The sequence below is a fragment of the Thunnus maccoyii genome, chromosome 13, assembly GCF_910596095.1.
Source record: "Thunnus maccoyii chromosome 13, fThuMac1.1, whole genome shotgun sequence".
Lineage (NCBI taxonomy): Eukaryota > Metazoa > Chordata > Actinopteri > Scombriformes > Scombridae > Thunnus > Thunnus maccoyii.
Window position 1 is genome coordinate 30,865,474 of NC_056545.1, and position 14,527 is coordinate 30,880,000.

The 14,527-nt window shown below is 37.6% G+C and overlaps 1 protein-coding gene across 11 annotated transcripts in view; it reads right to left on the minus strand.

The window, feature by feature from the left end:
• dlg2 (discs, large homolog 2 (Drosophila)) overlaps window positions 1-14,527 on the minus strand; it is a 184,484-nt gene that overhangs the window by 166,886 nt on the left and 3,071 nt on the right. For all 11 annotated transcript variants that reach the window (XM_042430968.1, XM_042430966.1, XM_042430965.1 and 8 more), the window contains exon 3: window positions 14,316-14,447. In XM_042430968.1, coding sequence (XP_042286902.1) covers window positions 14,316-14,447 — 132 coding nt within the window. The remainder of the gene's footprint in view (window positions 1-14,315; window positions 14,448-14,527) is intronic.

The following is a 14,527-nucleotide window of genomic DNA, read 5'->3' on the forward strand; positions in this document are numbered from 1 at the left end:
GGCAATTCTGCCACATTTAATGAATAGATGCAACATTTCTTTGATGGCAGGGTGACATTATTGTTGTACACATAAGCTCTAAGCTTTTAGAGCTGAGTGGTATGGTTCAAAGCAATACTGTGATATTACATTGAGTTACACATGTCACAACAGTTAACTCACATCCAAAATGCTCCATCGATAAAACATTTCATACACATCTCAGGATCAACTCCTGTACCAGAACACTGACAACATTAAACTCCCAACAAAAAAATTTGTCAGTCATAATACAATGACCTAAAAACACTGACAACCTACAGCATTACAATATGCATCACTCTTGTCTTTTTTTGCATAAACCACAATGCCATCACAACAAAAAGAATGGCATCTCTTTACTGCATGTGTTGGCTACAGATATAGATATGTAGCACTAGTCAACCCTGTCTTCTGCATTTGGCCATGAGTTCTCATCCACATTTACACATTATGTCCTTCATATGTCCTCTCTCGCTCTCTTTCCTCACCCTGCACAAGTCTTTCACAGAGGTCATCCAGGAGAGAAATGAGACACTCAGTGTTGTATGGCCCAATGAGCATGTTTTTAATAAATAGGTGCAGTAGATAGGAGCAAAGTGCAGTCCATTTACAGTAACTTTTTGAACATAAATGTAATAGTTTTTAAAACAGTATGTAAACACGCAAAATGGACTGTAAATACACAGAAACAGAGTTTTAGTGATGGATAAGTGTGAGTGAGAAAACAATTCAGGTAATTTGAAAGATGTGGTAATTGAATGCATTTTGTGGCAAAGCAATTAAAGGTTATCCATAGTTTGATCCATATTGAATGCTGTTGTAATCATTGTGTGAGGAGTTAACTCAGTATTGAAAAATACATGTAACTGAGACATCGCAACATTGCACAAATATGCACAGAATCACATATAAAATAGTCAAACTGCTGTTCAATGGAACACACATGCAACACAAAAGCTTCATAAAGTCAACAAATTCCACTACAAGTCTATAAATAGTAATATTGAAGTATGACCCAGTCCTTGTATGTGTACCCCAACAATCATCCTGCATATTATTTAATCAACACAAAGTTAATTGATTCTCGCAAGGTGGAACAATACTTGAAATTTTGGTGACAGCATCCAACATCGAAATCTTAAAATGTGTGTCTTTACGTCATTTTTAATTGTTTCACATTGGTAAATCTTCAGTGGAGATTTTAACATTAATATGCTCCAGAATGCTTGATTAAATTCTGAATAGTGTTAGAATTGTGATGATTTATGACACCTGCAATGATTTATGTAGTGTTCAGGTGTTGAGATGCTTGTTGTTAAGATTTCAAAGCGAATGTGTTCTAAACGTACATAAAAGCCTTTCTACTATCAGTGTATGAACAAGATGAAATACAAAATGTTTCATTCACTGTACAGTCAGCCATGTTCACTGGTGGTAGAACATTAATACTAGATGCATTAACATAATTCAGTCAAAGTCTCTCTCCCTCCACTAGATGGCAGACTTTTCTACATCAATTCTTGACAGAGCAAGGATATTTCTTTGTGTATCTATGTATCTCAATGTATTTCTCTATGTATCAGTAACAACCTCTGTTTCATTCATGGCCACTGAGTAACTGAACAACACAGCTGCTACAGGAAAATCGAGAATTGTTGATATAACACAAATGCTCAAGTAAAAATCCAACTGAGCCATATTAAAAAGGGTTATTCTGTATGTTTAAAATATATTTATACTGGATAACATTAGTACAGGCAATATAAAAGTGATCTTGTTAAAAATGACACTAACACAGAAGCCTGCATTGATAGAATGAGGGAATAGATATAAACTGAAGTAAATTATTTTTATGTGCCCTGACTCATCTCAAACAGATGATCTATCTGATCTAAAGCTCCAGAGAAGTCCTGTAATCCGTTAAGTACACATGAAACCCTTAAAACCTACCAGTGATTCTTGTAACCTTTGACATGGCATAGAACAGTAAGAGTCACACTAAATCATACATAAAATGTGCCAATTAAGCAGCCATAGCAGAGTTCACCTCATTATGATTATAAGGTATGACTGGAGGATTGGTATGAGTTTAGCCTCAGCGTGTCCAGTTACACTATTTACTATAGGTAACTGTTGGTCACAGTTTGGTACAGAAGGAGGTCTTAAACTTCCAAATCTTGAACTGTATTTGAATATGTCAGTGTTATAGAAATACAAAAGAAAGATTAAGAATGTGATACTGATATTGATACTTGTAAGTGTGAATGTACATTTATGTTTTATGTATGTGAATGTATGTAATGTTCATGTTAGCCTGACATCAAGCTATGATATGTATATATTATCTATATATGATAGTAATATGAAATTGTTTTGGTTAGTAAGAGATTGTAAGCAAAACCCAGTGCTATAAGGCATGAAATTTAACAAAAATATTTATACAAAAAAGAGATAAATCTAATGTTATTATAGTGTGTATTTGTTAAAATTATTTTATCAGTATGATACAGGATTTATTGATTTGGACATTCTTTAGACATTATTAGGACAATAATGACAATATGGTGACTATGTAAATCTTGGCTGATACCAATAACAGTTGCAGTCATTCATCACTTACAACCATCTGCTCAAAGCGTGTGTCCAATTGTGGAGGAAATACTAAGTTTTCTTGCAGTTAAATACAAGTCAATACAATGGTTCATACCACAGGAGGTTTTGTGTATAGCATTGCACCACCACAGACAAAACTGATAACAAATGTATAATAATTATGTTATAAGAAAAATGTTTTTTTACTAATTTTCCACACTGGTTTTGTCCATAAAAGAGATTTAATGTAGACAAATCTATGCACAGTGAACGTGCACTGTTGCTGTAAATGGCCATCTCAGCCATTTGCTAGGCTCATAATTAAAGAGGAGTTAGAGTCTACAGCAATGCTATCTGCTCTGTACTTAGGCATACTGATGCTTAGAGATAAATGTCAGCATGCAAATATGTTCACAACGATAGTGCTAACATGCTGAGGGAAGGGATAATATTTACCATGTTCACCATCTTAGTTTAGCATGTTAACATTTGCCAACTGGCAATAAACACAAAGTACAGCTGAGGCTGATGAGAATGTTTGTAGTTTTGCTTCTATTTAGTCATAAACAAAAGTAATGGACAAAGTGAAAGTGGAACCATGGATATGTGTACTACATTTCATGGCAATCCATCCAATATTGGTGAGATGTTTAACTAAAGGCCAAAAACTTCAAACAGCTGGATATATGTAAAATTTCCTCAAAGATATCCATCAAACAGTTGTTGAGATATTTCAGTCTAGACCAAAGTGGTGGACTGACCGTCAGACTGATATTATCATTCCTAGAGACTGTAGAACTGTAAAAACTGTATGTCCAGACTGTTACTAATCTTGTTACATAATGGTCACAGTTGGCAAAACTGTGAGCTGGGAGTTGAGGAAGTCAACACAAACTGGTGCAATAAAGGGGTGTAAGTGGATGAAGAAAAAAAACCCATATATATAAATTATATCACATAAACCTGGAAATAATCAGAAAGTTGGAGGATTCAGAAACATTTAAAAACACAAGAAGTTGACATGTAAAATGAAGAAGTATTTAAGATTCTGCACTATTTCTAGGTCAGCAATCACATTTAAGCAAATTTGTGGCATTGACCAGCTTAACTCCTTTGTTCAAAATGTCAGATTTCCTTAAGTTGTATCCCTTCCATTGAAGCATGCGTTCAGATGATACTCAGGTGGGTTTGATCTACTCATCAGAGGCTTGTTCAAGTAACTAAACTTGCAGCCAGTGTTCAACTGATATAAATATGGTGTACAGAATGTAGAATAGAAATATAGAAAATAAAAGAGTGGTAAACAGAGCCTCAGAAGTGGAACTGAATCTTTTGGTGTGTGCGTCATTTATCCGTTTTTAGCCTCCTGCAGCTTATTTGGTTTTTTTTGTTTGCCAGTCAGCCCCAACAATTCGTCAACAGAAAAGTATCAGAAGTGTTGATCCACAGAAAAGTTTAATTGATGCTGGATTCCTGGGATCATTTTGAAATGCTTCAAACAAGGAAATTGGAGCACACAGATTGACACTGTTGGGGTGCAACAGTTCATTCATCGCCAGTCTATGACATTCATTCATTCCCAGCTTGCAACTATGGTTCATTCATAACAGCCACTGGAACTGAGGTTGGCTACACACACAACAGGTCTTTTTTTGAATTGATCTATTCCCCTGTTAGGCTTTAGCAGTATATTCATGTTTGGTGGTTGTATTTTTTGTTTTAAGCTATTTGTTGTTTTCCTGTCATCAAGTGGGTGGAGCCATTGGCTCAAGAGTACTGCTGTAATTCTTGTTTTAAGACAAACTGTCTGGTTCAAGACTAACGGTATACAGGTACATAAGTACCCACCACTAGTATGCAAAGAAGACCAGGATAAGTTGGATAGTTTAGTTTTCCATAGGTAGTTTAGAGGGAATAAATTTGACCTATTTGCCTGTTGGTTGATCATTTTTATTAAACTTGTTGAAGTGAACACAATTTTTCTTGTCAAGTGATGCTGTTAAAAAGGCTGTGTGAACTAATTATGGTACCTGCGTGTGGATGGATTTTGCTTGATTTCTGATCATTCACAAATGGAAAATGGAGCTAAGTGGATCAAAGTCATGTTTTGATGTCAATGCAAGAGGTGAGGCCTCAGAGCAGGCCTTTTTTTCAAGTGAATGCATTACACTTCTGTAGTATCATTATATTGCTGTGTTTCATTTTACAGGTACAATTTCCTTACTGTGATTTTTAATAACAGTATCATTAAATCACTGTGTTTCATTTGACAGTTACAATATTGCTACTGTAAATATTAACACAGTAAACTTACTGTAATGTATTTTACAGAAAGTTTACTTTATTTATATTTTACAGTAACTAACGGGCAGGAATTGACAAGTAACTTACTGTAAAATAAATTATAGTAAGTTAATGTAAAATAAAAGTTACTGTAAAATAAGTTACTTGTCAATTGCTGCCAGTTAGTTACTGTAAAAATACACACAGTAAGTTTCAATAGGATTTAGTGAAAGTCTGTTTCCATTTTTCTGTTGTTCAGCGCTACGTCACATGTTTCATTGCTCTGATTAGTTGTAGGTCTATCCAATTGCGTCCGGAGGCATTTTGGTCAGTGACTGTTAATAACACCCCTGGGAAATCAAAAATGATGAATGATATTGTCATCTGTAATGAAAAAAATAGCATTACATTCTAAACAAATGCAAATTAGAAGTATCTTGACTAGCAGACTCAGACTTTTGGACCTAACATATATAGACTATGTAAATACAGTATATACCAGGAGACACCAAACTTAAAGGCTACACACAAGCACACACTGTCATTTTTTCAGACGCATTACTGTAGCCCGATGTAAACTCCCACTAGTATTATCAGTCTGCCTGGGAAAGATTCAATTAACACTGAGAGTAGATTAAAGAAAATGAAGCCTCCTAGGAAGGTTCCCTCTAAGACAGCAGAGAGAGAATCATGTCCTATTAAAAGGACGGGCCAGCCTTGCTCATCAGACAATGACAGAGAGAGCTCATTAAAAATCTTTGTGGGGCATATTGACAGACAACAGTTCTGAGATCAGTACCCTCTCAGTCCCACCTGAGCCTTCAATTCAGGTGAGCATATGCCATTGGAGTGTGTTACAGGTTGACTATGATGCAGATTAGATATTAATTTATACTGCAGGAAAATAACAAACTTAGTGCAGTTCAGACAAAATATAGTCATTCTGCTTAAGTACATAGCAATTGTCAGGAGAATGTTACAGTAAAAAATATGTTTGAAAGTACTATATGCATGGGATGGAGATCTTTTGAGGGACACAGCAAGTAACATTGTTTCACACATAATTCCCAACAATGCAACGCCAAGGGGAAGTAATTCAGACATGCGGGCCACAGTGTGAACAAATGCAAAGCATGATATTATAAAATATATAATTTCCTAAAAATGTATTGCAAAATTCTACAAAAGCAGACCAGGTTGCACACAGAGTGTTCATCATTAAACACAGCTTTCAGCACAGCTTTGAGAACATATGCTTCACTGTGAGGTCAATATACTGCTAAATATTTACTGCCAAAATAAGCACAGCCAATTTTCTGTGCATGCAAAAGAAGAGAAAAAGGAATTTCTCCATAGCAGCCCAGTAAAATGTGAATAAAATAAATAATAACAGCTACAGGTATAAGCATTGATGTCCAGTGGTAGACGAAGTACTCAGATCCTTATTTAAGTACAAGTACCAATACAGCAATGTAAAAATACTCCATTACAAGTAAAAGTAAATGAAAAATCCTCCTACAATAAAAAAACATAAGTATTATCAGCTTGATGTAGTTAGTCAGTTAGTATTGCAGTAAAAGTAGTGGTTTGGTCCCTCTGACTGAATATACATATATATATATATATATATATATATATATATATATATATCATTAAATTATTAATACTAAGCATTAGTGTTAGAGCAGCATGTTACTATTGAAGCTGCTGGAGGTGGAGCTAGTTTGAACTACTTTATATACAGTTAGCTAGTTTAGTCCAGTGGTTCCCAATCTAGGGGTCGGGCCCCTCCAAAGGGTCACCAGATAAATCTCCCATTAATCATGAGATTAATGGGAGAGAAAAGAAGAAAAAACAAAGTTCTGATACACGAATCTGTTTTCAGTTTTTTTCTAATCTTTGATTGTTGGTGAAATATTGGATCATTTGAACATTTATTGAAATGAAACCATGTGAGAAGTTTAGAGGGAAAAATCACTTTTTGGTGGAGCTGTTAACAACTCATAGACATCTGAAATGTGACCCTGACTAAACACTGCTTTTTGTAAGACGTCAAAGCCAAAAAAACACTGTTTTAATCAGAGCAAGCCCAAAGCGTAAGCAAACTAAGCGCCTGTGTAGGGCCCCCAGCTAAGGGGCCCCCCGAGGGCTGACTCCCACTGTCTCAAAATGTGGGAATCCCCCTTAACTGCGGTACCATTACAGTGACAATCAGTGCTAGGAACCCCCCCACCACCACCACCACCACTCCCCTAGGGGCCCCATCTCATTGGTGTCTCTGTGAGTCATGGAGCTGGTCACAGATGCTCAAGTTTGTTTGCATTGACTATGCAAAATAGAAAGGAATTATCCGTCTGGGAGTGAAAAAAGAAAGAGAAAGAAAGGGGAGGAATAGAAAAGAAAGCAGGTCAGTGGTAAGTGGAGCAGACAATGATGAATGATGATAAATAATGATTGATGATAGCGAATGGTAAGCCAAAAAGTTAGTTAGCAAAGATACATGATATCATGTAACATGCAGCCTAGTTTACATTTTAGTAGTTGGCAAGAACTTGACTAATGCTATCTAGAAAGCTAACAGAATTTAGATTGCTAGCTTTTTACCTTGAGAGTATATGAGACTAATTAAAATGCAATGTAAACTAAATAAATAGTTTAGAAATAGAAATGGTGTTTCTAATATTCTAATAAAGCTGTCAAAGAAATGTAGTGGAGTAGAAAGTACAATATTTCCCTCTGAAATGTAGTGGAGTGGAAGTATAAAGTAGCATCAAATAGAAATACTCAAGTAAAGTGCAAGTACCTCAAAATTGTGTATAAGTACAGGACTTGATAGGGGTGTAACAGTTCATGTATTTCGTCCAAAACCGCTTGGTTCAGGATGTTCGGTCCAGTACGCGACTTTCTTTGGTTATGTATGCTCTGTGACCCAAACAATTACTGCCAAAATAGTTGAATAATTGACTTACACCAATGTTTGGAACAATAACTCTAGCGCTTGAGTTCCACCCGGAACATTTTGACAGTGCACCACTTAAGTGTAGACTGCTCATGGATGTATGCTAGCCATCTTAGCCAAGTTACCCTGATTACCCTGGTATCCCATGGTCGTGTAGTGTTGCTGCTGTCATTATTGTTAAAATATGTGCTGTTATCTGCATATTTAAACAATACCTCATCTCTTTCTTCAGTGATTATATGTCTCATCTCCTCCCCTCTCTGTGACGTTCACCTTTGAGTGAAGCCATTCATGACAACTATAACCACATTTGATTTCCGATGTGCTCAGACAGCATGTTGTAAGAACCAGTTCTGAGGGACTGTAAATCAGCTGTCAAGCAGGTGTCCTGACTCCTTGCAAGAAACAGAAAAGAATGGATTCAGTATAACATTATCTAGTTAAAGCTGCCAAAAGTTTGAGTCTGACCTTTAAGGACAGCATCTACATCAATATGAGTTGAGAAGTAGCACAGTCAACTGTGAAAGAATTAAGGTCTCTACAATGCTCCATCTCATGATGAATCAAACCGTGGAAGAAAAATAATAAAGTTTCATGACTGCAGTATGTTCTTGAATGCTCTGTATTGCTATCCCAGTCCTTTGCTTAACCCCTAAAACTCCATAGTACCTCCAACAGATGCAATCTTTTTACATCACATATTACACTAGCACTGTCAAATGTATCTGCAACAATCAACAGGGATTAAATCCAATCAAAGCAGATCAATGTATGATGAATTTGTTTGTATTTTAATCTCACTATTGAGCAATGCTCAAGCATAGCTTTCTATTCCCAAACTAAGACTTTATTTACTTTCCACTGTTTTCTCCATACATCACTGTTCTGTCATTTTAATTGAGTCAGTGTTAACTGTCCATGATATAAACATCACATGAACTTATGACATTTCTTAATTGCAAAATAATAGCAAAATGATGCTTTAAAAAATCCTTATTGGAATCAAGAATTAAGCTACCAGAAGAAAGCACTAGAGCAGATATACTGTACTAAGCTCAAGTATGAATGCTAGAAAAGCACAATACATCCCAGACAAATGTTACAACCATCATGACATCTCATTCAATATGTGGCTGTAATTCAGTTCATGTATTGCTTTGCGCTAACTGCTAACATCAGCACGCCAACATGCTCACAATGACAATGCTGACATGCTGATGTTTAGCATGTACTGGGGACTTGTATGTGCATGACACAATAACTAACTAACTAACTAACTAACTAACTAACTATAATGTTTACTATGTTCATCATCTTAGTTTAGCATGTTAGCATGCTAACAGCTGATTAGAACTAAACAGAAAGTGCAGCTGAAGCTGTTGGGAATGTCATTAGGTCTGCAGGTCTTCTCTTATAAAAAAAATACATTTGAAAGTATTCTGATGAAATGTATGGCTCAGCTGTAGTAACAGTTATTTCCCTCTGAATCAGAGGAGGTATGAAGCTGGAAGCAGATCAGTAAGTCCTTCAACTGTGCAGATGAGCGACTGAGGAGTAGTGGGGATGATGAATGGGTTAATCCACACATGGATCCACTCTGCAGTGATGGGGTTTAGCTGGGGCGCCCATGCCACTGGCCAGATTAGACAGCACCTAATGCTTTGTAAGATGATTACATCTATTTCAGGAGGCATTTATTCCATCGCAGAGTTGTAACTGTGTTTGATTACATTGCATAGACCTATTGTTCCTCATCACTGCCAAAGGAACTGGTAAGACGTTCAGTGTCCATCTTTGCCTAGTGAGTGGCAACGAGTGTGTATAACACTCCATTCTCACTAAAGCTTTGTAATGTTTAACAACACTCTAACTGACTGACAACTAGTTAACCAAATTGCTCACTCTGTTTTGGTCAGACATGAAAACTGATCAATATTACTTTACTAATGACAGCTTGTGCTCTATAGCTTTATGAGTGCAACATATGAGCGTGTTCAGGGAGAACATCTGTTGCAGGATATTATGTAAGCATTCAAAGTGCACGTAGAGAAAGATTAGACATTACAATGCAATCCACACATTAAATTAAAAACATGTCCTAATGGAGTTTGTCCACATGGTTAATATTTACTATCGAGAAAATGTTTATTTTGGATTATTACCTAATTTGAAACAATTTGTTAATATATGCAGGTCCTTGTTTATTTGGGGTTTGATTAGTGTTAATGTAAGCTGTGTGCCAATATCTTTCCTTGTGCAGATATATAAGTTTCCCATCAGAGATGATACAGCCTATCAGATAAAAACAGATCAAAGAGGAATGCATGGTGGGGAACAACTTATACAAGAATACAATTACACTGTTAAGCTAAAACAACTGTAGAACTAAAACAGAACAACTTAATGCAAAACAAATCAACATACAAAATAAAATATTACATCTACTGATAATTGCCACCCAAGTGTTGCATTACATATTACAGAACATTTGACCAACATAGATGAGCTGAGGTAAAGAAAAGGTCCTATACAGCACAGTGCATATCAAAGCCTGCACAAATGTTCAAAATATCCTGAAATAAAAACAAAATCAATGCAAAAAACCCAAGATGCCAACTTCTGTTATTGTAGATCATTTTGTTAGTGTGCTACTGCACAGCTGGTGACTGAGTTCAAATTAATAGTGTGCAAAAGCACAATCATATTTTCCCTCACCTGAAATCCACTGAAGTGTGCATTATGCTGAGTGTAAGATGGTGAAAAAATAAATGAAACTAAAAATACTTCTCAAGCATCAACGTGGTAAGCAGTCAGATAACTGGGAGTGCTAAAAAAAGCAATAAGTGTAGAAACGAAAACTAAAAATGTCCCTCCCATCAGGAGATGACTAGTGCAGGTGTTAAGGATACACAAACCCTGGTTATGTAAAAGAGATCAAGTCAGAGGTTTGAAGTGCAGGATTCAGTTTTTATTCACATTAGGGTTGGGTCAAGAGAAATCAGGGGGTACAGGCAGAGTCAGGACACGGTTTTTCAGAAAACAAGCATAGCCAGCAGTTCTGACTGAGGTGTGAGGATCATTTCACCACTGGGACACCAGAAGGGAGGGGAGTCAGGCTGAACTAGAGTCTGGTTGTTGCAGGAAAATTATAAATACAGGAACCAGATTCCAGTATTGGATCATGGTCTGTTCAGCACTAGTGTTTTGAATTTTATTTGACCAGCCTGGTAAGCTAGTGGAGAGCAGAAGTAATAAGTTACATGAAAGAATTTAAAGAGGTTGCAGAAGAGTTGGGCTGTCGGCTTCTGAATGAGTTATTAGGGTCTAAGGATTTGTTTGAGAATGCAGGAAAGCCAGCAAGCATGGAGGTACTGGTCTAGTCTTAGCCCAGGTCTGCAATTTCTACAGAGATAGATCAAGTATAGTTCAACATGGCTGCTTCAGAAGGCAGTTAGTTGACTGTCACAAATCACACAAATTGAGAAAGCATTACAGGGAAGGGAGAGACTCATGCAAATGGTTTCTCACAGATATGCAACAGTGTGCAAGGATGCCAAAGATAAACAGATGGTTTAAAGCCAAACGCAGCTGAGAGGTTCAACTTCAACTTCTGTCTTAATTAGAAATCATTTTGTAATCCCATGTGGAGAAAATTCTCCAGGTCTGCTGAAAGCAGGGCACAAGAGTGGTTTGTTCTTAACTGCTGCTAAGTCCAGAAATATACTCTGCACAGTGCATCAACCAGTAAAACAGACGAAACAAGTGAAAAACATACAGCTAACTGGAGGTTTCTGCCTGTGGGCTGATATACATTGGTGGTACTTACATGCAAGACAAAAACATCATGCAAACTTAATTATTAAAGACATGAAACAATTCAAGCAGACAGTTCCTATCCTTTACATTTACTGTTATCAATAGTATTTTGTGACACCGACCTAGTGCTACAGCAGAACAGAATTATAAGGAATAATTCCTACTCATAGATACATAACAGTATCTACTCTGGTGTACTGGCTGACTGCTTTCGCTCTTACAGTGTATGGTTAGTTTCCCTGGTCTAAACCAAAAGCAGAAAATGATTGCCTCCCTGCATTTACTTTGTAGTCAATTCATAGCTCACACTGCTTCATCACATACACCATAATACGTGAACTTGAAGTCACAGGAAATGATGTCACTCTGCAACATAATGCTACATGGACCAGCATGACAAGATCTAAATAAGGTTTATTGTCTCACAGCAAGTCTCGCTGCATTTAACTAGTGGAAAACAACTCCGCACTTCATCTGTGTTTTTCTGCACTACAGAGCAGCCCTTAATAGAGCCAGCGGCAATATTATAGTCATATGAAAATCAAGTCAAAGTGAACAAGAATTTTTCAAAATCAAACAACACGTGCCATATATGATTATGTAATGATAAAACAAACAATGCAGTTAGAGTAATATAAATGATAGAAAGCTGTGGGTTATGTAAGGGCAAGGCTATGGAGAACTGTTACTGAGGTGAGCCCAGGACTATGGTAGAGGAACATCAGCCTCTCCACAGTGTAGAGTCACCCAGTCAGGGTGGAGCTCAGCTATCTGAATGATCCTTGCAGCGCCCTGTGACAGATGTGCCAGATGTGCCAGATGTGGCAGCTGGTGTGGCCAGTATGGCTCATTTATAATTCACGACTTGTCTGAGTTCACAGTCTTTTTGACAAGTAAATTAGAATGTTGCTTGTCACTATTTGGTGCATGTTACAACCTCATCATCTCCAGTCATCCTCAGTCTAACCACAGCGCACAGTCCAGCAGAGAACAAAGAGACTTCCTCACTGAAACAGTACTGAAACAGTGACACAGTCTACATCTTAGGTTACACAGACAGACCGCTGCTGGACTGTACTGTACGTCTCACTCCTGCCAAATATTTCAGCTGCTACTTCAGTCCCAGCTGCAATATTTGCTGCAGTGTGTCAATCCTAAAATCACTCTTAGGCTGAGTGGTCAGCCTCTGATAACGTGACAGTGCCTCAGACATACAGATCCATGCAACTGCTGTTTGACTGATAGTAATGCTGATTGTGGTTCCTGACAGACAATGTAGGGATTGCTTCAGACAAACATACTGAAGGGTGGAGTACAAAGTGGGTCTTCAATGTTGTAGTTGTTGTGGAGAACTGATGCTGTTGAACAATGGACAGTAGTCTCATTTTGTCCTGCAAACTGGTGGAAAAACCAGGGCAGATGCAGATTTGCATGTTACTTTATTTCTCATTTGAAAGGCTGATAAACAAATGGTTTGTGTGTCGAGACAGAACCCAGAGACCAACTCATATCTGGCCAATGTTTACAACAGTTTTAGTAGCCTTTTAAAATAGGAGTCAAACATTTTTAAATTGGACTTTCAGTCATTCTAACTGCTTTCTTCCACACAGAATGAATCTGAAAACCTTCTTTAGCACAGGGACAAGGTCAATGGACACAGTGTTTCTGTAGTGTAATCCAAGCTTGGCTGTATATTAAAATTATTTCAACTTGAAGCAGCTTGACTACAGTAGCCTTGCAAAGATCTGATGTACAGTAATGTATGGTTTGTCTACATGCTTTGATACCAGGTTGGACTGTTTTATGACTTCCCTTTAATCTCTGTCACCAGTGCATATGATGGGATCTGTCCGTGGCCTGGTTGTTGGTTTAGGTTTCGGAAATGACGATTCCAGACCCTCGCAGAGGAAGGTGGTCAAAGCCTTTAAGTGGCATGGAGGTCATGAGGTTGACCCACAGCGCTTGAACAGAAGCCTAAAGCTTGACCGCTGTCTGCTACACACGTGCACTCTACAGTCAGGCCTGCAATATAGCACATTATGGACTAACATCCAGAATGCTTTTGTGCAGCCTATACATACTGTTTCTAATGTAGGATCATAAAAATGTAGAGAGTTACAGTACAGTAAGCTCATGCGATTAGGCTCACATTATCAATTTCCTTCTCTTTCTTTTTTTAAGCAGCACTGGGCTGACTTTGCTGATCTGCTGCTAACTGTTAAGCCATCTACCTCCCGATTTGTTTCCTTTTTGGACCAAACACAAACAACAAAACTTGAAGAAACAAACTCTGATTGGGCTGGGCATTTGTGGGGCACACACAACCTACCATAACCTGCAGCAGGGGGCGCAAAATGCACAATTGCTCTGTTACCCTACTGTTGTTCACTTCATTCATGTAAAACAAAGGACACTAGTGAGTCTTGCTAACTGGATCATCATGACACCAAATCATTGGAAAAGCACTATGTGGAAGCATACTGGATTCAGCACCATAGAGGGAGAAACTGTGGATATGGGTGAGTCTGTTCATTGACAGTAAAAATGCAACTGACTCAGCTTTGAATTTTTTTTTTTTCTAAAAACCACAAACTTGACAGAAAATACCAATTGCTTGATGGATTATTGTGCTTCACGGACTCACCAAGAAGAGCTTCAAACAGGTTGCTTTTGAAAATCCCCATCACTCTCTGAATGGCAGTCTTGAGCTGCTGCTCCTCTGGTGTCCTCAGTTTAGTGCAGTACTCCTCCAAAAGCCCCAAGGCTCGAGCTGTGTCTGCAGAGGAGGGGGCAGATAAGACAGGCTTTGGTGTTTCCTTGGTTATTTTTTCATATCATAATATATGTATGCTTCAC